General features: G+C 34.7%; 1 protein-coding gene across 1 annotated transcript; it reads left to right on the plus strand.

The window, feature by feature from the left end:
- The first annotated feature begins 494 nt into the window (after positions 1-494).
- On the plus strand, positions 495-5147 carry LOC131052784 (ubiquitin C-terminal hydrolase 13-like). Its single transcript, XM_057987410.2, has 9 exons — positions 495-515; positions 629-730; positions 844-915; positions 1823-1888; positions 4281-4346; positions 4474-4560; positions 4671-4784; positions 4884-4965; positions 5062-5147. Exons 1-9 carry the CDS (start codon positions 495-497, stop codon positions 5145-5147), a joined length of 696 nt encoding a protein of 231 aa, XP_057843393.2.
- Positions 5148-23463: the final 18316 nt, after the last annotated feature.

Genomic DNA, 23463 nt, shown 5'->3' on the forward strand with positions numbered 1-23463 from the left:
TTTGGTTATGGTTTTCCAGTTTATCTGTCATGATTTATAATATAAGATAAATTATAATTAATGTTTTGTTTTGTTTTTTTGATTTTGTTATTTTTTTTATCATTGTGATCATTCTATGCGATCTATTATCAAGATGAATGAATGTAAATCATAAAGAGAATGAATGTAGAACAAAAAGAATGATCTGAAACATTGATAAAATAATAGCATACAATCAAACTTAAAAACATTAATATAATTTCATAAATTGTAAACAGCTGATATATTTGATAAGACAAATTGTTTAGTGTCTTCTAACAATGGCTGATTACTCTTTAAATTTCACCATATTCCAGATCAAAACTCTACACTTATGACGATGTTGTAGATAGGGTTGCACATAAACTTGGTCTAGATGATCCTTCCAAAATCAGACTCACCCGGGGCAAAATTGTTTCTCTCAGCAACCAAAGCCCCGACCTATCAAGTATCGTGGCGTGGATTACTTATCTGATATGCTGGTTCATTACAATAAGGTGTAAATACTTTTTTGGATAATTTTTACAGTTTATATTTTTAGACATTATGAGGGATATATGCATGCTGCTTCATATATTATGGCAATGATATTGAACATTTTCTGTGACAGACTTCTGATATCTTGTACTATGAAGTTCTGGATATACCACTCCCAGAGTTGAAAAGGCTAAAGACCTTAAAAGTACTTTTTCGTCATTCAACAAAAGATGAAGTGAGGAAAATTTCTGTTTCTTAAACACACGTTACTGGAGGTATTAGGTTGTTGCTGCAGTATAAGTCGACTGCATCACTAATGGTTTTAACTTTTTTTCCTTGAATTTACAGGTTTCTGTTCACAATATAAGATTGCCAAAACAAAGTACTGCTGGAGATGTCATTAATGACCTCAAGACAAAGGTATTCACAGTATATCTTGATGCATGTTGTATGTATTAAAACTATGGTTTCCTGTGTAGTTTCTAATAAACATAGCAAATGAATAGATTACCATGTGCTGAGTGTATGCTTGAATTTTTTGAAGTTACCACTTTATGGCTGTCTCTGTATAGTTTTATCTTCTATATTTTTGCTGGTTGGATCTGTAAGTTAGTGAAATCATTACTTTCTACTACATCTAACCTGTAATGGCCATGGTATGGGAAAGTACAGTCGATTCTGTTTTATTGGTACCTTCATCTTGATCAAATTATTCTGTTAATATTTCTTCTGGAATTTTGATATTGTATAACATCTTTAAGTGTGCTAGTACCATGCCACAAGTTGTTAATATCTACTAAAACTTTATGTGTTGTATTCAACAGATTTTTGTTTGGATAGGTTATAGGTCGAAGCCGGAATTTTTTTTATTATTATTATGTTTGATTAGATTGATCTCAAGACCTTCCTCATTATGGAAGGCCAAGAGTCACAGCTTAGAATTTCACTTTAGATGTCCCTATTGAGAGTTGAACTTGGATCTCCACAATGAAAACCCAATATCATATTCAACAGATTTAATTTGTTCAGAATATTCATTTTTATAAATTCATTGTAAACAATGTGTGCAAATTACGTTTATGATTTCACAGTAGGACACCATTGGTAATTTGGATCTCAGAAACACTTTGTATTCCAGAAATCTATGTTATAAAGTATGATGTATGACGGTCAATATCATGCACTTGTCCCTACACTAGGAATATTGAAACTGGAATTTTGTGTTGAATGAAATGGACCATATCTTAGAAATAGGAAAATGCTTATTGTCTTAAAGAAACAATTTTCATTGCAATTAAACACAATGGCACTGTCTGGTGTTCAAAAGGTGGGGTTATCCAACGCTGATGCAGAGATTCGACTGCTTGAGGTTTTCTACTACAAAATTTACAAGGTCATTTCTTGGATGTTCATTTTAATATGGTGGTCTTTTTTGGAATATGTTTTGATTGTAGACTTTTTTTGGAATTGGGGAGGGAGAGAAAAGATAGAAAACAAATATACAAGTTTTATATTAATCAAAATAAAACATAACATCAGCTGAGTGAGCTTCTGCTCTTACATTTAGACTTCATAACTTTCTTGAAACACACAACTTCTTACATATAACAGCTCTATGGAGCTGGACTCTAGAAGAGAGCTGGACTCTCTCATAAGAGAGTGAATACAAAATGTAGAGTTTTGTATTATATAGAAATTAGCACATACGGTACACAGAGAGAGAAGACAATAAGTTAATATTTTCTAAATCACCCACAAACTGTGTGAGTCTGCAGATGTGACAATGTGGACAAACATCCAAGAAAGATCTGCTCGTATGTTTATGATTAATGCTGAGATTTGTTTGACATGACAGATTAGGTTGGGTAGTTGGGATTATTTCCAACATTTCTTTTTAATCACAATTATCAATTCCAATTTCTTTCTTGATTTTTCTCACTAATGCTTCCGCATCTAAAATCTTCAAATATTAGAAATCAAACTTATGAAAACTCATAAGGTTGTTGAGATGCTTTAACCATATCCTCTAGCCCTTTTGGTAACCAATCCATCGTAAGTTCAGGTGTGAAATACTTATTTTTTAACACCACCTCTCATAGAATCACACTGCTAGTGCTCAAAAATCCTAATAGACTCTACTCACCTCAAACACGCTTACACAAATACACAATGATGCTACATTCAACCATATTACCTTTTTAATCTAATAACTTCATATCCTTCACTCACCTTTTGATCTACAAACTTTAAACATACTATTTTATACAACTTCTACGCATACTCATCCAACTTCCCCAAACTTTGTACATTCTACAAAACCAATCTTCAAAATGTACAACAATAACAAAACAAAACATACTATGACCATGAAATCCTATCCCCCAACATAGAACAAAGAATACCATGACATCCTCTCATCCAGCCTCCTCAAACTTTACACATTCTACAAAACCAATTTTCAAAATGGACAACAGTGACAAAACAAAACATACTATGACAAACAAATCATACCATGACATCCTCTCCCCCAACATAGGACAAACAAAGCATACCATAACATCCTCTCCCCTAACATTTGTTTTAGTAACCTAGGCTTTACTTTCATTCTTCTATAGCGGTAGCTATTATTTGCCTTCAAATGGCTTCTCTTTATTTTGCCAACACCCTGTGAACAATTTTACTCGGCCTTTTCAGTGGCCTACATTTGAATACTGCAATCCTTCCCTCAAACAAAACAGCTTCTGCTTTCTACAGGTCTTGCAGCTGGTATCTCTAGGCGATTTCTTCAGATTTGTGTCATTGCTGACTTCAACTTCACACTTTTGCAGCTTCACATTCTGTGACTTAACCCTTTTAACAGTGGTCTTAGATCATTTATCTAAAAACCTACTCAGCTGTGGCTTTATTCTCTGACAAGAGCTGCGACTCCTTGCATATGAGGCATCTAACACTCCGACTTGGAAGCTCTTGCGGCTTCTTCTTACACTTATTCAACCGCTCTTTGACTTCAGCTACGACTAGAGTGACTGCAATCATTGCTGACTCTTCTTTATCTGATCAAACATCAATTTTCCTTTCTATGGATTCAACTGTATGCAAATTTCAATAGCACTTTGACTCTGCTCGGGCCTGCTCTGAACTTCAGCATTTTCTTTAACAGCGGTCTTGTTTTGCATGGCCTCGTTTGGCAGAGGCACCATCTTTTATTTTGCTGCATCTTTGACTATAATAGTGGCTCTTCCTTTCTCAGTTGGCCTCCTTTTTCTTCCATATAATTCTTTTAGTGGCTGCAATCAACGAATACTGCGCCTCTCTTAAAATCTATCATTCTTTACAAAAGATTGCTCACAAACACTTCTTTACAAAAATGACAACTATAGCTTTTTAGCAGCTTCTTTAACAGCTACAACATTCCAAGACTATCTCAGCTCTTTTTTAGATTCTGCAGCTTCAACCTTTTAAGAGTTGTAATATCCTTGTCAAATCAACCTCTTCAAACTTAGATGTCTTTAACACAAACAATAGCTACAACTTCTTTCTACTGTCATTTGCTTCTGTAGTTTCTTTCACATTACCCATGATCTTCTCCAGCATCAAATTGCTCTTATCTCCAGGCTCTCTTCCAATTTTAACAGGTTGTTTGAGTATACGGAAGATATGGACATGACAGGTTAAGTGGGATAGTTGAGATTATTTCCAACATGCATGTGGTGTTTTCGCAACACCTGTTTCTTCTAACATAATAATCCCGACTTGTCTCAGTTTTATTTTTATGTTTGTCACAGATTTTTCCACTTGATGAAAAGGTTGAGAATATAAATGATTTTTGTTGGACTTTGCGAGCGGAGGAGGTATTCTAGCAATTCTTGTGTTGCACTTTATGCATGAAGTTATACCTGATTTTTTAATGTATTTTCATAATCGTTTGGAGGTGGCATTTTCTCAGATATAAGCTAATTGCAATATTTACTTTAACAGATTCCAGAAGAGGAGAAGAATCTGGGTCCTAATGACCGTTTAATCCATGTTTATCATTTCAAGAAAGATGCATCCCGGAATGACATGGTATACCACTTTTAGCATAGTTTGTAAGATTTGATATTATGGGTTAACTAAATCTTCTGCTGGCAAATAAATTATATATTTATTTGATATTTGATGATTGGATATAGCAGGTCAAAAATTTTGGAGAGCCTTTCTTTCTGCTTATCCACGAAGGTGAGATTCTAGCAGAGGTTAAACAACGTATCCAGAAGAAGCTGCAGGTGTCTGATGATGAATTTGCCAAGGTAGAATTTGATATATTCAAATACTGTTTGTCTCATATAAGTCTTGCTTTCTTTCTTGTTATCTGAAGCGTTGTATAATCTTATTTTGCTTGTAAATAGTGGAAGTTTGCATTCCTCTCCCAGGGAGAGCCTGATTATCTTCAAGTTACAGATATTGTTTCAAGTCGCTTTCAGGTAAAATGTAATGTTCGTTGTGATGAATTGTGTCTTTCTAGAAATTACACTTTTAAAAAATATTTAACTTAATAGTGGACACTACTCTTGTAGAGCCTGGCAGATGTTTGTGCCTATGGAGCTTGGGAGCAATATCTTGGGTTGGAGCATTCGGGCAATGCACCAGAAAGATACCCTCGGAACTTTTAATAAACAATTCTGTCAAAAGAGACAGGATCTTTTAAATAACAATCTGTCTTGCTGATTTATTATTCTCGGAACTTTTAATTCTACTACCCACCATCCTAACTTGGATGTTGAATTTTGTCTAGTTTTAATAAAAATTCTGTCAAAAGTGGCAGGAACTTTTGAAGAAAATTAACAAGGGAATTTTGCAAGTCATTGCCAATCAAATCTGCCGCATATAATTTGCAAGTAACATGTAATTACAGGCAAACAACAGAATGTTTATGTTGTTGAAAACTGCAGTTATAGACCTAGTTTTTTAAAGAATGTTAAAGAGTGCTCTGAATCAGTTGATAAAATAGTCTGTTATTGTTAAGAAAAAAATCAGAGCTAAACCATCAGATTTGAGCATATATATTCCCAGTCCCAAGACTATACAATACTGAAAGGGACTCTGTTTATTTGGTTTATAAAACTCCCGAAATAAGCTAAATTATGGAGGGAACTGATAAGGTTCTTTTGATAAAAACTGTATCTTAGCTTTAGATAAATTTGTTCTTTGAATGTATGCTAGAGTTATGAATCAGTTCCAAGGTAGTCTAGTATTTACAAAAGAATTGGAGCTAAAATATCAGATCTAACCATATTACGTATCCCTAGACACTAGTCTACAATATGAAAAGGTCTGAACTTATATGGTTTAAAATATTCTCGCATCATATTGATCACACATTGGAGTGAGGATATAATTACAAGAGATGCAGGGGTGCCTATTACTAATGTTGTTCAACATAATGTTATTAGGATATATGTGATGCCCCTTATATATATGCAAAACATATTGGGGTATGTCAAAATGGAGTTTGGGAGCTGATTGCATGCAACAAATGTGAGGAATTCCAGAGTTTTGAAAAAACCGGCTTTGAAGGATGAAGGTTATGATATTTAATTCATTAAGTATGAATGTGGTTTTCATGTTTTGGGATTTTGTTGAGAAAATAAAATGTTGAGTTGGTATGCTTTTATCAAAGTGATTTTCAGGCAAATTGCATGCAATTGATTTCAAGAGTGAGTTGGAGTTTATTTATGGCCTTCAAGAAATTTGTGTGTGGAAAGGTGATGTTTGATATTGGTTTATAGGTGGCATATGCTTGGAACAAATTTGAGTTTACTACCTTTGTGTGCTTGGAATCAATGTTTGGTCCTTTAAGGAACAATTCTTTGCAACATGCTTCATTCTTTTTGTTTTTTTTAATGGCAAAGTGCACAAGGCACATATATTGATATATATTAATAATTATAAAATTATTAAAAATAGATCAAAATCAAAGACATATAGTAAATATCAAGGGGGGCCTTGCTCAATTCCCAAATATGAAACTACAATAGAATCTGGAATTATTGATTATAGTCCTTGACCATGCATGTTTTCATTTATTTGGCATGTTAGCTAAAGTAGCTATATATAAGATTATCAATATAATGTGTAGTGAGTACCTGTTGAAAAATAGAACATGTGACAACACATCCCTTACTTTTTAATAGATTCACATATCCAATGACCCTAAAGTGAATCGGTCTACTTCCAAGTATAAAAATTTCATTGTAACCTTTTATTGACATGAAAAATTATTAAGATCAAACATAATTGCTCTATTTGGCATAGGCAATTGGTTGAATCCTTACCATCAAACTTTCACATATCCATTGGTGTGAAGCTCATAGCCATAGAATTATTTGGGTGGTGATCTATACTTATATTTTAATCAAACCAAAAAGCATCATGCTCCTTACCTTTTCATCCTAAGTCTTTTATCATGATTGGTTGAGAATTGATAGAACCTTGGTGATATACTTTTTTTGAATATGGCCATGAGATTTCCTATCTTAGCTTCAACCCTTGAAACAATTTCATCCTTCATCTTGTTGGTTTCTTTTCTCATATCATTAGCGATAATGATATCCCTCTCCTCTATTGATATATCATCTAAATGTTAGGAGTCTTTCTATGAGTGATTGAATTCCTTCGTTTGCCTATTGTTGAATCCCCAACCATGATAGTACAAAAAAAAATTCATAATAAATTACTAAAAATGTATCAAAATTGTTAGTGTATTTATTTTATTTAATTACACTTAATCTTACTTAAGCCTACTTAGTCCTCTATTTCTACTTTGTTGGTATTTTGGTATGGTTTTGTCATTGATGTCAACACCTACTAAACACTTATCAACTCTAGCACTTTGGAGAATCAACAACATTCACCGGCAAGATATAATGATCACCGACACTTGGAATGATATGGAAAACACATGGTTATGTCGAAGACATCGTGTGGACACTTTGTCTTGGAGTTTTGTTTTTTTGGTATATTCATATTTGCATATTTGTTGTTACTGGCAAATAGGTCCAGGGTTACACCGACAGGTTTATCTTTTCCAGATCAACATGGCACACTATGGAGATGATTAATTATTATTGTAAATGCATTAAGCCGACATGTTGAATCAGTTATTGCATCGGATATTGTATTGTTTGTAAAATGTTTTTTATTATAATATCTTGTAGAGCTGACCTACTAAAATTGGTCCTAGGTTATGGTATAAATGTAAGATCTTATTTGTAAGATCAAGTGTGGAATGCGAAAAAGGATTGTGTGAAGGTATATGCGAGAATAAGCAAAGCTATACATGCAGACATCATTTGAAGATTGAAGGAGGGTTTTTGTGAAGACAATTAGAACTACACTGATACTAAATCCAGCATATGAAGATGCCATTTTGTGCAGTACATTCTTATTGGATTTAACCATCCAACTGTAGTCAGTGTCCCTCCCATTTTGTGTTTGAGCAGTGAGCTCTAGGTGCTTGGCATTTCTGCATGTGTAGACCCCATTTATGTACACTTACTATCTGCAGTAGTATCATCTGATTGTGGGTAAGGTTTCCCACCGTGGTTTTTCCCCTTACAGGGTTTCCACGTACAAATATTGGTGTTATGTGTTGTGGATGACTTTGTCTTTATGTTTCATGCACTAATCCTTACCGGTATAGCAATTAACTATTAAATCTATCTATCGGCATATTAAATTGGTTAAGTTATTTTTGGTTTGAATTTATTTGACAAATGATTCACCCCCCCCCTCTCAGTTGTCTCTAGGACCTAACAATTGGTATCAGAGCATAGTCCTCTTTTGCAGAAGTTTAACAGCTTGAGGAGATCCAATGTCTACTAACTATTTCAAAAAAGGACAGTCCTAAACTTGATGGAACCAACTATGGCATATGGAAGATCAGAATGGAGACACATCTAAATTGCATTGGAAAGGACATCTGGGATGTTACAAAGAATGGTTATACTGATGTTGTACAAGGTCAGCCTAGTCCAGCTAACTTGACTAAAGATGAGGAAAATGATTGCAAAGCAAGAGAAGCACTTTTGAGCGCATTATCAGATCAAAAAATCATGGGACTATTGGATAGGTCTACTGCTAAAGCTACTTGGGATCATTTGGAAACACTGAATGAAAGAGATTCCACAGTCAAAATTGCAAAACTTGAAAGCTTCCGGGTCAGGTATGAACATCTGAAAATGGAAGAAGATGAAAGGATTTCCGCTTTTATGGAAAGAGTAAATGAGATTGTTTTGGATATTAAATGTTGTGGAGGAACCTTAAGTGAGGATGAAATTGTTTCAAAAGCTTTAAGAGGATTTGAAAGTCACTGCTATAAATGAGTTAAGAACAATGCTTAATACATCAGTAACTAGGGATACATTGATTGGGAAACTTTCAGCTTTTGAAATTGAATAATTTGGTCATGTTGCTACTATAAAGACAAATTTGGCCTTTAAAGCATCAACATCATCTGCTCCATCATTTGACAAATCTAATTGGAAAGGCTTTTATGCAAGAGAACTTGAAGAAAGTAGGAAAGAGAATGAAGAACTTGAAGAACTTGAAGCACTATTTGCAAGAAAAATGCCTGCAATAAGATTGGTCATATGGCTTCGAGATGCCCTGATAGACATGCTAGACTAAGAGAAGAAGCTAGAAGAACATACAAGCCTAACCCTGAATATCAGATATACAGATTTAAGAAGATTAAAGGCAAATCTTGTTACATTGCTGATGAAGGTGTGACTGATGATTCTGATGAGGACCCAACAAACAATGGATGGGTTTTTGTTGCTATAACAGAAGATCAACCGACACCTACTGCTCAACTGGTAGTACAGGCCTTGGCAGCTAAAGTTGAAGTAAAGGATGAATGGATCATTGATTCAGGATGCTCACATCATATGACAGGAGACAAAGGTAAATTCTTGAACTTTCAAGAATACAATGGAGGCTTAGTGAGGTTTGGAGATGACAAAGCTTGCTCAATCAAAGGTAAGGGTACAATATCTCTTGATGGTATGCATAACACTGACAATGTCTACTATGTTGAAGGATTAAAGCATAATATTTTGAGTGTTGGTCAATTAGTTGAGAAAGGATTTCAATTACAATTTAAAAATGGAAAATGCAAAATCATGAACAAAACTGGTTTGGAAATTGCAACCGGTAATCAGACTAGAGGTAATATCTTTCATTTGAATAACAGTGAAAAGACATGCTTGATTGCACATATAGATGAAAGTTGGTTATGACATAAGAGACTCTGTCATGTAAACTTTGATTGCATGGTGAAAATCAGTACTACTAAGGTAGTTAGAGATTTACCTAAAATTGTCAAACCTCAAAATACAGTATGTAAGGAATGTCAATTTGGAAAACAAGTTAGAGCTAGTTTCAAAAGTATTCCAGAAAAATCAAATAATGCTTTTGATTTAATTCACACTGATTTATGTGGTCCAGCTAGAACTAAAAGCTTACAAGGTGATAGATATTTCATGCTAATCATTGATGACTACTCTAGAATGTGTTGGGTTACTTTTCTTAGAGAAAAATCAGAAGCACTAGGAAAGTTCAAACTATTCAAAGCAATGGTAGAAAATGAAACCGGTAAGAAAATCAAATGTCTAAGATTAGATCAAAGCAATGGTAGAAAATAAAACCGGTAAGAAAATCAAATGTCTAAGATCAGATCAAGGAGGAGAATTTACATCTATGGAATTTAATACATTATGTGAAGTGAATGGAAACATAAGACATCTATCAGCACCTTAGACACCACAATAGAATGGAGTTGTTGAAAGGAAAAACAGAACTATCTTGGGTGCAACAAGAAGTATGTTATCAGGAGCAAACCTACCACATGTATATTGGAGAGAAGCAATCGGTACAACGGTCTATACATTCAACAAAATTCACATCAAAGGTGAAATCGGTAAGACCCCTCATGAACTATGGTTTGGTAATACTCCTACTCTTAAGTATTTCAAAATTTTTGGAAGTAAATGTTATATTAGAAGAGATGAGTATATTGGCAAATTTGATTCTAGAAGTGATGAAGGAATATTTCTTGGTTATTCATCTAAGAGAAAGGCATATAGATGTTTTAACAAAAGATTGCAGAAAATTGTTGAAAGTACAAATGTAAAGATTGATGAACAATTCAGAGGAACTTCAAGGTATATAGACTCTGAAGCGACAACAGAAATTTTGGCAAATGAACCTACTCTAAATCCACCGGTACAGAATGAAGATCCAGTTACCCTGGTATCATCTGAGGATTCCACAGTAACTGAGGAACAACAACAAACAAAGACACCCCGGTATGTAAGACTGAATCATTCTAAAGATTAGATAATTGGAAACAAGTTTAAAGGAGTTATGACAAGAGGAAGATTGGAAAATGAAGAGGTATGTCTTATTTCTCAAATTGAACCATCATCTATTAATGAGGCATGTGAAGATAAATTTTGGATTAAAGCTATGGAAGAAGAATTAGAACAAATTGAGAAAAATAACACTTGGACATTAGTTCCCCGACCTAAAGATAAAAATGTAATTGAAACCAAATGGGTATTCAGAAACAAACTTAATGAAGATGGTAAGGTTGCCAAAAATAAAGCAAGACTAGTGTGTAAGGGATATTCTCATAAGGAAGGAGTTGATTACAATGAAACCTTTGCACCGATAGCTAGAATTGAGGTAGTCAGATTACTTTTGGCTTTTGCAGCACACAAGAACTACAAAGTTTATAAAATGGATATTAAATGTGCATTTTTTAATGGAGATCTTGAAGAGGAAGTCTACATTGAACAACCTGATAGATTTTCTTTGACAGATGACAATGATATGGTTTGCAGGTTAAGAAAAGCTTTGTATGGATTGAAACAAGCTCCAAGAGCTTGGTATGCAAGATTGGATAAGTATCTTTTAAAGATTGGTTTTACTAAAGGAAATGTAGACATCAATTTATATTATAAAGTAGCTAATGATAACATCTTGATTATAGAAGTATTTGTTGATAATATAATCTTTGGAGGAGAAGATGGATTATGTAAAGAATTTTCTATTAAAATGCAGCAAGAATTTGAAATGTCTATGATTGGAGAAATAAAATTCTTTTCAGGATTGCAGATTTCACAGACTGATAAAGGTATATTCTTGAGTCAATCCAAGTACTTAAAAGAGTTACTAAAGAAATTTGGGATGGAAAACTCTAAAGTGGTAAGCACACCTATGACAACAAATGACAAATTATCACAAAGGGATGAATCTACACCTGTTAATCCAACTAGATACAAATCTATGATAGGAGGTTTATTGTATTTGACACAAACCAGACCTGATATTATGAATGCAGCATGTCTTGTTTCAAGATTTCAAAGTAATCCTAGAGAAAATCACGAATCAGTAGTAAAAAGGATTTTCCGGTACTTTCAAGGCACTATAAATCTTGGATTATGGTTATCCTAGAGATGAAAACTTTGAATTATGTGCCTACACAGATGCAAATTGGGTAGGAGATGTGGATGATAGAAAAAGCACCACCAGCAGAGAATTCTTTCTTGGAAACAGACTAGTTTCTTGGTTGAGTAAGAAACAAAGTTGTACATCTTTATCAACAGTAGAATCAGAATATATTGTAGCAACAACTACCTGTACATAGGTACTATGGCTTAAGAAAATGTTGAAAGACATAAAGGTAAAATGCAAGGAACCTATTACTATATATTGTGATAACACTGCAGCAATTGATATATGTAAGAATCCGGTATTACATTCTAAAACCAAACATGTTTCTATCAAACTAAATTTTCTAAGGGAAAATGTTGAAGCAAGGGAGATAAAACTGGTTTATGTGAATACTAAAGAGCAGATTGCAGATATCTTTACTAAACCTCTACCTAAGGAGAATTTTGAATATCTCAGAGATTAGCTTGGAGTCATACCCCCACCGATAGAGACTTAGGAAATCGATGATTGTCATCAACCGATAGAATTAATAAAGAAATCTTTTATTCCGGCTTTGATGGGAAGCTACTTCCTAGGGGGAGTAGTTGGTATACTACATTGATTGATATTTTGTATATGAACTTGGTCTTGTTGTAACTTTGGCATTTGATGTCAAAGGGGGAGAGATTGGTATGGAAAAAAATTGAAAAACACAAGGAAAACACATGTTGCTCCCAGGGGGAGAGATTTTTGTTTGGGAGAGATTATTACTCTCTGTACATCTCTTTTTGGAGATTGTTGGTTTTTGGTATTTGGCATTTTTGTTTTGGCACTTTGATGGTTTTTCCATCTTGTGTTGCCATCAATGCCAAAGGGGGAGATTGTTGGTATTTTGGTATGGTTTTGTCATTGATGTCAACACCTACTAAACACTTATCAACTCTGGCACTTTGGAGAATCAACAACATTCACCAGCAAGATATAATGATCACCGACACTTGGAATGATATGGAAAACACATGGTTATGTTGAAGACATCATGTGGACACTTTGTCTTGGAGTTTTGTTTTTTTGGTATATTCGTATTTGCATATTTGTTGTTACCGGCATATAGGTCCAGGGTTACACCGACAGGCTTATCTTTTCCAGATCAGCACGACACGCTATGGAGATGATTAATTATTATTGTAAATGCATTAAGCCGACATGTTGAATCGATTATTGCATTGGATATTGTATTGTTTGTAAAATATTTTTTATTGTAATATCTTGTAGAGCCGACCTACTAAAATTGGTCCTAGGTTATGGTATAAATGTAAGATCTTATTTGTAAGATCAAGTGTGGAATGCGAAAAAGGATTGTGTGAAGGTATATGCAAGAATAAGCAGAGCTATACATGTAGACATCATTTGAAGATTGAAAGAGGGTTTTTGTGAAGACAATCAGAACTACACCGGTACTGAATCCAGCATATGAAGATGTCATTTTGTGCAGTACATTCTTATTGGATTTAACCATCCAACTGTAGTCAGTGTGACTCCCATTTTGTGTTTGAGCAGTGAGCTCTAGGCGCTTGGCCTTTCTACATGTGCAGACCCCATTTATGTACACTTACTATCTGTAGTAGTGTCATCTGATTGTGGGTAAGGTTTCCCACTGTGGTTTTTCCCCTTACGGGGTTTCCACATATAAATATTGGTGTTATGTGTTGTGGATGACTTTGTCTTTATGTTTCATGCACTAATCCTTACCGATATAGCAATTAATTGTTAAATCTGTCTACCGGCATATTAAACTAGTTTACCGATATTGAGCATTAAGTTGGTTAAGTTGTTTTTGGTTTGAATTTATTTGACAACTGATTCATCCCCCCCCTCTCAGTTGTCATCGGGACCTAACATACTTGACACTTGTCCATGCAATTTCTCAAGATCATTTAGTAGTCGATTAGAGAGGTGTCAACTTAGTGTTGACACTGTTGGCAATTGCACACTCCAATGAGAAATTGTAGGTGATTGTAGGTTTTGTCATTGATGGCAACCTTGCAATCATATGATATCGGCACCAGCACCGACAGACAGACTCTACACCGAAACACAGGACACCGACAATGAAAGGAAGGATACCGACACCTTGGCCAACTTCAATTTTGTTTAAAATGTATTTTTTAATTAATTGTAAAATCATTGTAAGCCAACATGGTGAGTTGTAATATGACTTATATATGTATGAGATCATTTTGTAATAGGAAATATGTGAAATAGGATGCGAGATAAGCAGACCTAATATGCAAAATATTGGTTAAGGATTTATGTTGTAGCAGAGCTTAAACCGGTACTGAATCTGGCATAGCAGATGTTGATCTGAAGCAATACAAGACATTGGACTAGTATAATCCATTTTGTAAGTCAGTGTGACTTGTTTTGTAATTGAGCAGTGAGCTCTAGGCACTTGGCCTTCCTGCATGTGCAGGCCCCTATTGTAAGAGTAATATTCCCTTATTGGCCAATAAGCAAATATTGAGGGTCACAAATCCCACCGAGGTTTTTCCCACACCGGGTTTCCTCGTTAAAATACTGTGTTATGGTGTTCTTCTCATGTGGTTAGTGTTATTCTTATTTACTGGATTATTTTTGGTTTATCGGTACATAGTTTTAATATGCTTTTCATGTTTCAAGTCAAGTAGATTTATAAACCAGTTAGATACTGATTCACCCCCCCCCCCCCCCTTCAAGTATCTTTAGGAATCCTAACAATTGGTATCAGAGCTTGGTCCTCTATTTTCAGAAGCCTAACAGCTTGAGGAAGATCTTGTCACTGGTAGAGATGAAAAACTTGAGAAAACAATTGGAAACAACTCTTACAGACTATGATGCAGAAAAAGTGAAGAATATAAAACTTGAAGATGATCTAAAGGTTACTCAGGATATTATTCAAGCACTTCAAGAGAATTTTACTATTGCAAGGAACAAGAGGAGAGAACTTTGTGAAAAGATACAGAATGAGGAAAATGAAAAGGAAACTCTTAATGATTTGATAAACAAGCTAAGACAAAAAATCGGTACAACAAATAATGAGATATAGGATATGACTATGAGATTTTGTAAAGAAATTGAAGATAGAAAGAAGAATGAAGAAGACTTGGTTAGAAGACTAAATGATGCTCGAAATGAAAACACAAGACTCAATCATGAAAATGATATGTTGAAGACAGATCTTATGCACACACAAAATGACAGAACTGAAATCATAAGACAGAAAGGAATCTTGGAGAGTGAACTGACTGCTGCAAATCAACACAAGGAGAAATTCAAGACAAGTTCAGAAGAACTTGGTGACATGCTAAAGAATCAAAAACCTAATGGTGATACAAATGGCCTTGGCTTTGAAGTTGGTGAAAGCTCTGGTACTGCAAACAATCATGATCATAGCAAACTAATAAGACAACCTACTGCTTACAAATTTAATAGCAAATGCTTTAACTATAACAAGTATGGTCACAGAGAAAATCAGTGTAGATCTAGAAATTTTCAGAATACTAATACACCCACTAGTCAATGTTCTAAATGCAACAAAGTTGGTCATAATTTAGAGAATTGCAGAATGAATGTAATATGTTATATTTGTGGAAGATTTGGACACTTATCCAATCAATGCAGAACACACTGGCATAGGATATGGGAAATCTATTTAGAAAAACAATGTAACTTGTTATGCCTGCAACAAAATTGGACATATTGCAAAATTTTGTAGAAGTAAGGTATCACCGGCAAATAACAAAGGTCTTAGTTTGAAAGGTAATGAAAGAATTCTCAAAACAATGGATCAGAAAGTTAGATCTGAATGTTGATGGGAATACTCATCCACTGGTAGAACATAGTAACACTCCATTGGCAGGAGACTCTTCATCTAACTGAAGAAAAATCCTTTGGGGGTTTAGCAACAAAATGAAAAACTTGCTATTATTCCCTCGGTTAATGGTGAGAAGTTGAAATTGTTCTATACCAGCAGATGAATTAAGTTGTGACTTAACCGACAAGCATTAAATGTGGTAGTTGACAAAAATAATATTATAAAGCAAGTGTTTTGGCTCCTTTTTCATTCACCAAGCACTCAAATCCTCGAGAGCACGAAAATTCCCTAGCGAAGGTATTCTAAGCGAAGAAGTGAAGCAATCCATCAAAGCATTCATCCCTAAGGCGGATTGAGGTATTTATAGCTATGGCATCTTCATCCACTCCTGAATTTATTGCAAACCCTACTGTTGTTGAGGTTATTAAGCACCCTAGACCCATTTTCAAAATGGTTCCCGAAATTGCAAAGAAAGATAATAGCATAGGTGCATTTTCTCAAATCCCTAAAGAAGTAGTATATGTTGAAGACCCTAGGATGTATATACATTGTCATATTGATGAATTAGGTGATGATGAGATTAAGAAAATGTTTAAAACTATGATTTGTGATGAATTTGGAAATGTCAAACCTGAACATAAGATAGTAGAAACCCTAGGTTTCACTGGAATTCTTAGTATGTCAGATTTTCCCAAGGATATCATAAGGATTGTGTTAAGCAGAGTACATGGTGAATTTTTCTGGTTAGACTCTATTCATAAAATCACAAAAGAAGCAATAAAAGTTGTAACATGGTTACCCTCCACCGGTAACAGACCGGACAAAACAAAGAAGGTCTCAAACGACACAGTGATAAACCTAATTGGTGCAACATTTGATAAAATATCTCTAAGGGTAAACGATGTAAAGGATATAAATGTCAGATTTATCAGTATGATCTTAGGTTATAAGGCTACACATGCAAATAGGTTAAATTTAGTTTCTAGCCTATGTATCAAGAGTGCCTATGATATGGTCAATGATAATGCAAGAATAGATATATGTGAATGGCTTAAAGATGAGTTGATAGACAATCTGGGAAAGATTAAAGGAGAGAAGAAAGGAACATTCAGATTCAGAAACTTACTTGTTTGTCTAATGTTGTACATAACCAAACAAGTACCTAGTATTGGTGCTAGAGATTTTGGCTTTTACATATCGATAGGAAAACAACTATCAGATCTGTTGAACAATATGGGAGAGAACGGGGAGAAAAACATAAATGAGCATTTTCAAGCATTGAAGGCTCAAATGAAGACTAGAGTAAGACTATCACAAGCTATTGTGGATAAGTATCAAAATGAAATCTGTTTTGTGATCAAGAAAGATGAAATTTGGATGGAGGCAGTTATCCCTAGAATTATTTGGGTAATTGAAATGGGCTATGAAATAGATGACAACATCATAGAGAACTTATGCAAAAGCCCTCCTTGAAGCTCCAAAGGAACCGGAAGAGAAAGTGTTTGGTAGTGCTAAAACAATAGAAAGTACTATTCAATCTAGGAAAAGGGTTAAGAAAGTTGAAGCAACTATAAGAAAAGGAACCCAACAGGCAAAGGCAATCAAGGAAGATGTTTTGAGACAAACTGGTATAAGTGAAAGTGAGTTGGAAGCACCTCAACCAGAAACTCATCTTTCACCGGTTGGAGCTTCTTCTGATAGTGATATACCTATTGTATTTAAAAGGGTTGAAAGGGAAAGAAAACCCTCACTGGTACCTTCTCCTACACCAAAAAGGACAAGACAAAAGCAACAGGCAATAAGGCCTCCGGCAAAGAAAATGACTCCTAAGAAGAAGAAGGTGAAACAGACTATTGCCCCTCTAGACAAACTTCTTAGCGAAATTATAGAGGATGGTAAGCTGAAGAACATCAATAAAATGTACAATACACTATCAACTGATGAAAAGGAAAGCATAGAAAATAGTGTAATTATACACTTAGATATATACAATAAATTTTTGATGGAAATTGTTGATGAAATTCCAAATTACTTGTATAGGAGATTAGAAGCTAGAAGATTAGCCATTGTTGAGCTGGATAAAAACATTAAGATTGAAAAATTACTAGCAATGCATCCAGTTAACTCACCTGATGAAATAGACAAATTAATCAGTGAGGCTAACTAGACAGTATTTTCTACTGCTCAACGACATGTAGCACTAATGGCTGGCAAAGTAACTGAAGTATCTAAGGAAACAACAGATGGATGGGATATATTCTTTGTGGAAAAAGAAAAAGAGGAAGAATTACTTAGGCCAAAAACTATAAAAGTATATCAAAAGGACAAAGATAAGGGGAAAGGTAAGGTAGGTGGACCACCAAGCCTAAAAATAACTGACAATGTGCCCCCACCTCTTTGAGATACTCCACCAGTAGACACTACTAAAAATCAATCGGCCACTAAGAGTATGGAGACTCCAGTAGAAGATACAAACCCTGAATCAGAAATTTTGTATACAATAAATGTAGACACTCACGAAGTTAACATTGTGGTTGACAAAGAAACCACTGAGGACAAAGAGAAAAATGTGACTACTGAGTCACCGGCTGCAGAGGTTGAGATGAACATAGAAAAACCAGCACAGACAGAGCAACCGACAGAGGATACCACTAAGAAACTGGTAGAAACAATAGATAAACCATCTGAAGAACCGACTAAAGAGAGTTCAGAGGTACAAACTGAGATTACATCTGAGAAACTGGTAGTTAAAAGCTTAGAAAAACCCTCTGAGACACAGATAGAGAAACCAAAACCGGTATAGGCTAAGCACATGTTCAGACAGACACAGTGCCACCGACCCAAACTGAAAAGCATAAACCTTTGTTTGTATAAATGCAAACACAAACAGACCTACCAGAGGTCAAATCAAGCAAGGTAATAACCACAACCGGTAGCATGGCTATTATAAATACTATTGGACAAACATCTGGTACAACTATGACAAAATTCATACCTACTAATGTAATAGAGGTCTTGTTAGATTCAATAAAGAAGATCACGGAATGCAATGCACAAGCATATATGGCTATTGATGATACAATACCAATTCTTAAATTGATAGCACCAAAGTGCAGTGTTGAGAATAAAGATTCTTTAGGTCAACTAGACACATTGTCTAAGTTCATTACCGACAACCTACTAACTATTGATCAAATAAATGAGAATACATTTAAGGAGAGAATGATAAAAGAAAAAGATAAATTATTTGAGAATATTGTAAAGGAGAACAAGGAAGAAATGGACACCCTTTTACCAGAACTTGGAGAAATAATCTATGACTTCAAGAAACTGTACAGGAATACTTGCAAAATAAATGTCCTAACAGAGGATCTTGACAAGGAGATCAGAAAAGCACAAGATAAGATAAATAATATTGCTGACAATCTAATTGGAACATCAAATTCATTTTAGGAGTTAGAAAAGAAGATTGCAGAATAGGCAAAGAAAATCAAGAAGTTAGAAAATGACAAACAGGGAATAAAGGATAAGCCAAAGGACTTGAAATGCAGACTTAGTCCAAGACTTGAATACCTTACTTTTTTGAGAAAAGAAATATCTGAAGCTCTGGTTCCCAGACTGAAGACACCGGAAGAGAAAATGCACATAATCACCAGTACAGTGCAGAGAACACAAGAGGCAATAAAAGATAGCAAAACTTTCATCAATGGTATAAACTTAGTTTTGACAGATATCTTTTAGATTGTAACCCACTGGTTACTAGAATCCAGGCAAGACTCCACTGACAGCGAATGACAACCTTTGTCATTGATGTCAAAGGGGGAGTAATGGGATGAGAAAATGGTCAGAAGAAAGGGACTTCATATGCTCAGGGGGAGCATACAATTTGGAGCATATAGTTTTGAGCATATAGTTTGGAGCATACAATTTTGAGCAAATTCTGGAAAGACAATTTTTTTTGGCAGGCTATTTTTGGATATCATTTTGGACACTTTTGATTTTTCTCATGAGTGTTGCCATCAATGCCAAAGGGGGAGATTGTTGGCAAATGCACACTCCAATGAGAAATTGTAGGCGATTGTAGGTTTTGTCATTGATGGCAATCTTGCAATCATATGATACCAGCACCGATAGGCAGACTCCACACTAGCACATAGGACACCGGCAGTGAAAGGAAGGATATCGGCACCTTGGCCGACTTTAATTTTGTTTAAAATGTATTTTGTAATTGATTGTAAAATCATTGTATGCCGACATGGTGAGTTGTAATATGACTCATATATGTATGAGATCAGTTTGTAATAGGAAATATGTGAAATAGGATGCGAGATAAGCAAACCTAATATGCAAAATATTGGTTAAGGATTTATGTTGTAGTAGAGCTTAAACCGGTACTGAATCTGGCATAGCAGATGCTGATCTAAAGCAGTACAAGACATTGGATTAGTATAATCCATTTTGTAAGTCAGTGTGACTTCTTTTGTAATTGAGCAGTGAGCTCTAGGCACTTGGCCTTCCTGCATGTGCAGGCCCCTATTGTAAGAGTAATATTCCCTTATTGGTCAGTAAGCAAATATTGTGGGTCACAAATCCCATTGAAGTTTTTCCCACACTGGGTTTCCTCGTTAAAATACTATGTTATGATGTTCTTCTCATGTGGTTACTGTTATTCTTGTTTACTACATTATTTCTGGTTTACTGGTACACAGTTTTAATATACTTTTCATGTTTCAAGTCAAGTAAATTTATAAACTGGTTAGATACTGATTCACCCCCCCTCTCAGTATCTTTGGGAATCCTAACAAACACCTCATGCTAGTTTAGTGGGAGCCACCACTCATTGAGTGTAGGGTTTGATTTTTTATTCGACCCAATCACTCTTTCTATTTGCACTCTTCTTCTCCATCTTATGAACCCCCACATGTAGAGCAACACCATAGTCAACGGCCATGCCCGCCTTCTATAAAGTGCCAAAAACAAGGGAGGTCATCTAATATTAATTCAAGGGAGGTATCATGAGTTGTGTCTTTGACCACTTCTATCAGTTGTGTTATGAACACTTCCATACCTTCTTGAGCATTATGGGGATGTACAATGTAGTCATATGACAAGCATTGCAATCTCCTTACTTGTTGCTACTTATGAATCTAAAAATTCTTCCCAAAGAGCATGCATGGTTCCAGCTCACAACAAAATATGCATACCAGTTTTCAGCACTGCTGGTTTGAAAACTAGTATGATGAGGTTCAGTCTTTGGATTATGTGCAAAAACATCAAAGATGGCCACATCACTTCCTACACATCCAGAATGGAAAGTAATATAGCACACGCTATGGGGGGTTGCATAATCTCTCATTTGACTAATATGGAGGGAACATTCATTGTACTTGTGCATAGAAGTAGCTCTTAAGGGGTCCTAGTTAGTCCTTTTTTATATGACATATCTTATTCACTCGTACATTCTTTATTTTATCATCTATTTTTGGAAGAATTTTTTTTCCCTACTGGGTTTTCTTTCTTCGTCCATTTATGAGAGATTTCATTGTACATGGGTACCTCACCAGACTAGTAGTCAAGACCCATTTCTTTTTTTATCCTCCTAAGTTATTCTTAAAGGGGGGTTTTAATGTATTTATTTTATTTAATTATACTTAATCTTACTTAGGCATACTTAGTCATCTATTTCTACTTGACACTCATCCATGCAAGTTGTGAAGATCATTTAGGAGTCGATTAGAGAGGTGTCGACTTAGTTTTGACTCCTCACGCTAGTTTAGTGGGAGACAACTTGCCACCACTCATTGAGTGTTGGGTTCGACTTCTTATTTGACCCAATCACTCTTGGGCATATGCAAGATCATGGTGGCTAGAAATAGGCCCTTAAATGACAATGAAATTTAAAAAAAATAGAGTTTGACAACTTGACATAAAAATTTGAATAAGTTATGAACATTATTTTAAAAATATGTAAGAAGAGAATCTATATCAAATTGAATGTAGTTTCTAAGCTACTAGTTGTTTTCTAAAAAAAAAAATCACTTGACAAATATTTAAAATTTCAATGCAGTAGTACTAAAATTTCAGGAAAAAGATAAGAAGTAGGTGTATGTCTGACCACCCTAACCACAATAAAATCATAAAAAAATTTATAAGATTTTTAATATATGTAGTAGACTCATGTCTGGATGTGATACATATTTTTTTCTAATTTTTTTGAAGTAAATAATTAATTATGAAATCTTTACTACTTTTCAGAAATTGAAAAACTCGTTATGGATGTTTTTCAATCAGCCTATCACTTGGGACTTTAGTGAGAATTCCATTAGAAAATATATAATAATTATTTATTAAAGTCAAAATAAGGCAAATCTAATATTGTTGGAAAGTTGAGAATGTCCTTAAAAAACCCTTTTCATTTCATCAATTTCGACTAAAAAAAAGTCACCAGCCACTAGAGTGAAGTCTAGAAAAACAAGGAACACTCAAAAACACATTTTTTTCTGTTGACTTTCCAAGTTTGACATTTCCTAACCAAATCCCAATGCAATCCCAGTCCAAATATAAATATTTGAAATTTTTGTCAGAGAAATCGAATATTGGATATCTGATTTATATATTTTTTACTATGAATAAAATTAATAATATTTAATACGTTATGATATATTGTATAGTATTAATATTTAATATATAATATATTAATATACAAAATATTAATATACAATATATTAATATACAAAATATTAATATACATGTTATATATTAATACTATAATATATAAATATATGTATTAAAATATATTAATAATATATATTATTAAAAAAATTATTAATATATTTATAATAAAAGATATCGGATATTGGATAATATCCAATATTCGATACCTTGTTTAAGAGAGAGCGAGAGAGAGAGAGAGAGAGAGAGAGAGAGAGAGAGAGAGAGAGAGAGAGAGAGAGAGATGGTTGGCAACAGATAAGGGGAAATTGATGTAGATAGGGAGAGAGTGGGAAAGGGAGAGGAAGAGATAGGGAGAGATAGGGAGAGAAGGGTACGACAGAGGGAGAGGTAGGGAGAGAAGGTTAAAGAGATTTAGAGAGAGATTGGGGGAGAGGGGGAGTAATATATGATACCTTGTTTAGGATAGGGAGAGAGGGAGAGAGAGGGAGGGGAGATAGTAATTAAGTGGAGAGAGAGAGAGAGAGAGTCTCAGGGAGAGTGAGATTATAGATGTTCTAAGGGGTCATATGGTGTCGTTAGGGATCATATGGGATGCTAAGGGGCCATGCATGTGTTAGAACAATATATGACACATTAGTACATCATATGACCCATTAGGATATCATATTATTGTTAAGAGTCATATGGTGTTGTAAGGGGTCATATGGAGTTCTAAGGGGTCACATGGTGTCTTTTAGGGTCATATGGGGTTTTAAGGGGCAACACATGTGTTAGAACACCATATGAGCCCTTAGGATACCATATGCACATCAAATGGTCCTAAGGAGTCACATGGTGTCCTTTGGGGCCATATGGTGTCATAAGGGGTCAATTGGTGTCTTTAGGGGTCATATGGGGTCCTACGAGCCCACATATGCGTTAGAACAACATATGACCCATTAGGACAACATATGACCCCTTATGAC

The sequence above is a fragment of the Cryptomeria japonica genome, chromosome 6, assembly GCF_030272615.1.
Source record: "Cryptomeria japonica chromosome 6, Sugi_1.0, whole genome shotgun sequence".
Taxonomy (NCBI): Eukaryota; Viridiplantae; Streptophyta; class Pinopsida; order Cupressales; family Cupressaceae; genus Cryptomeria; species Cryptomeria japonica.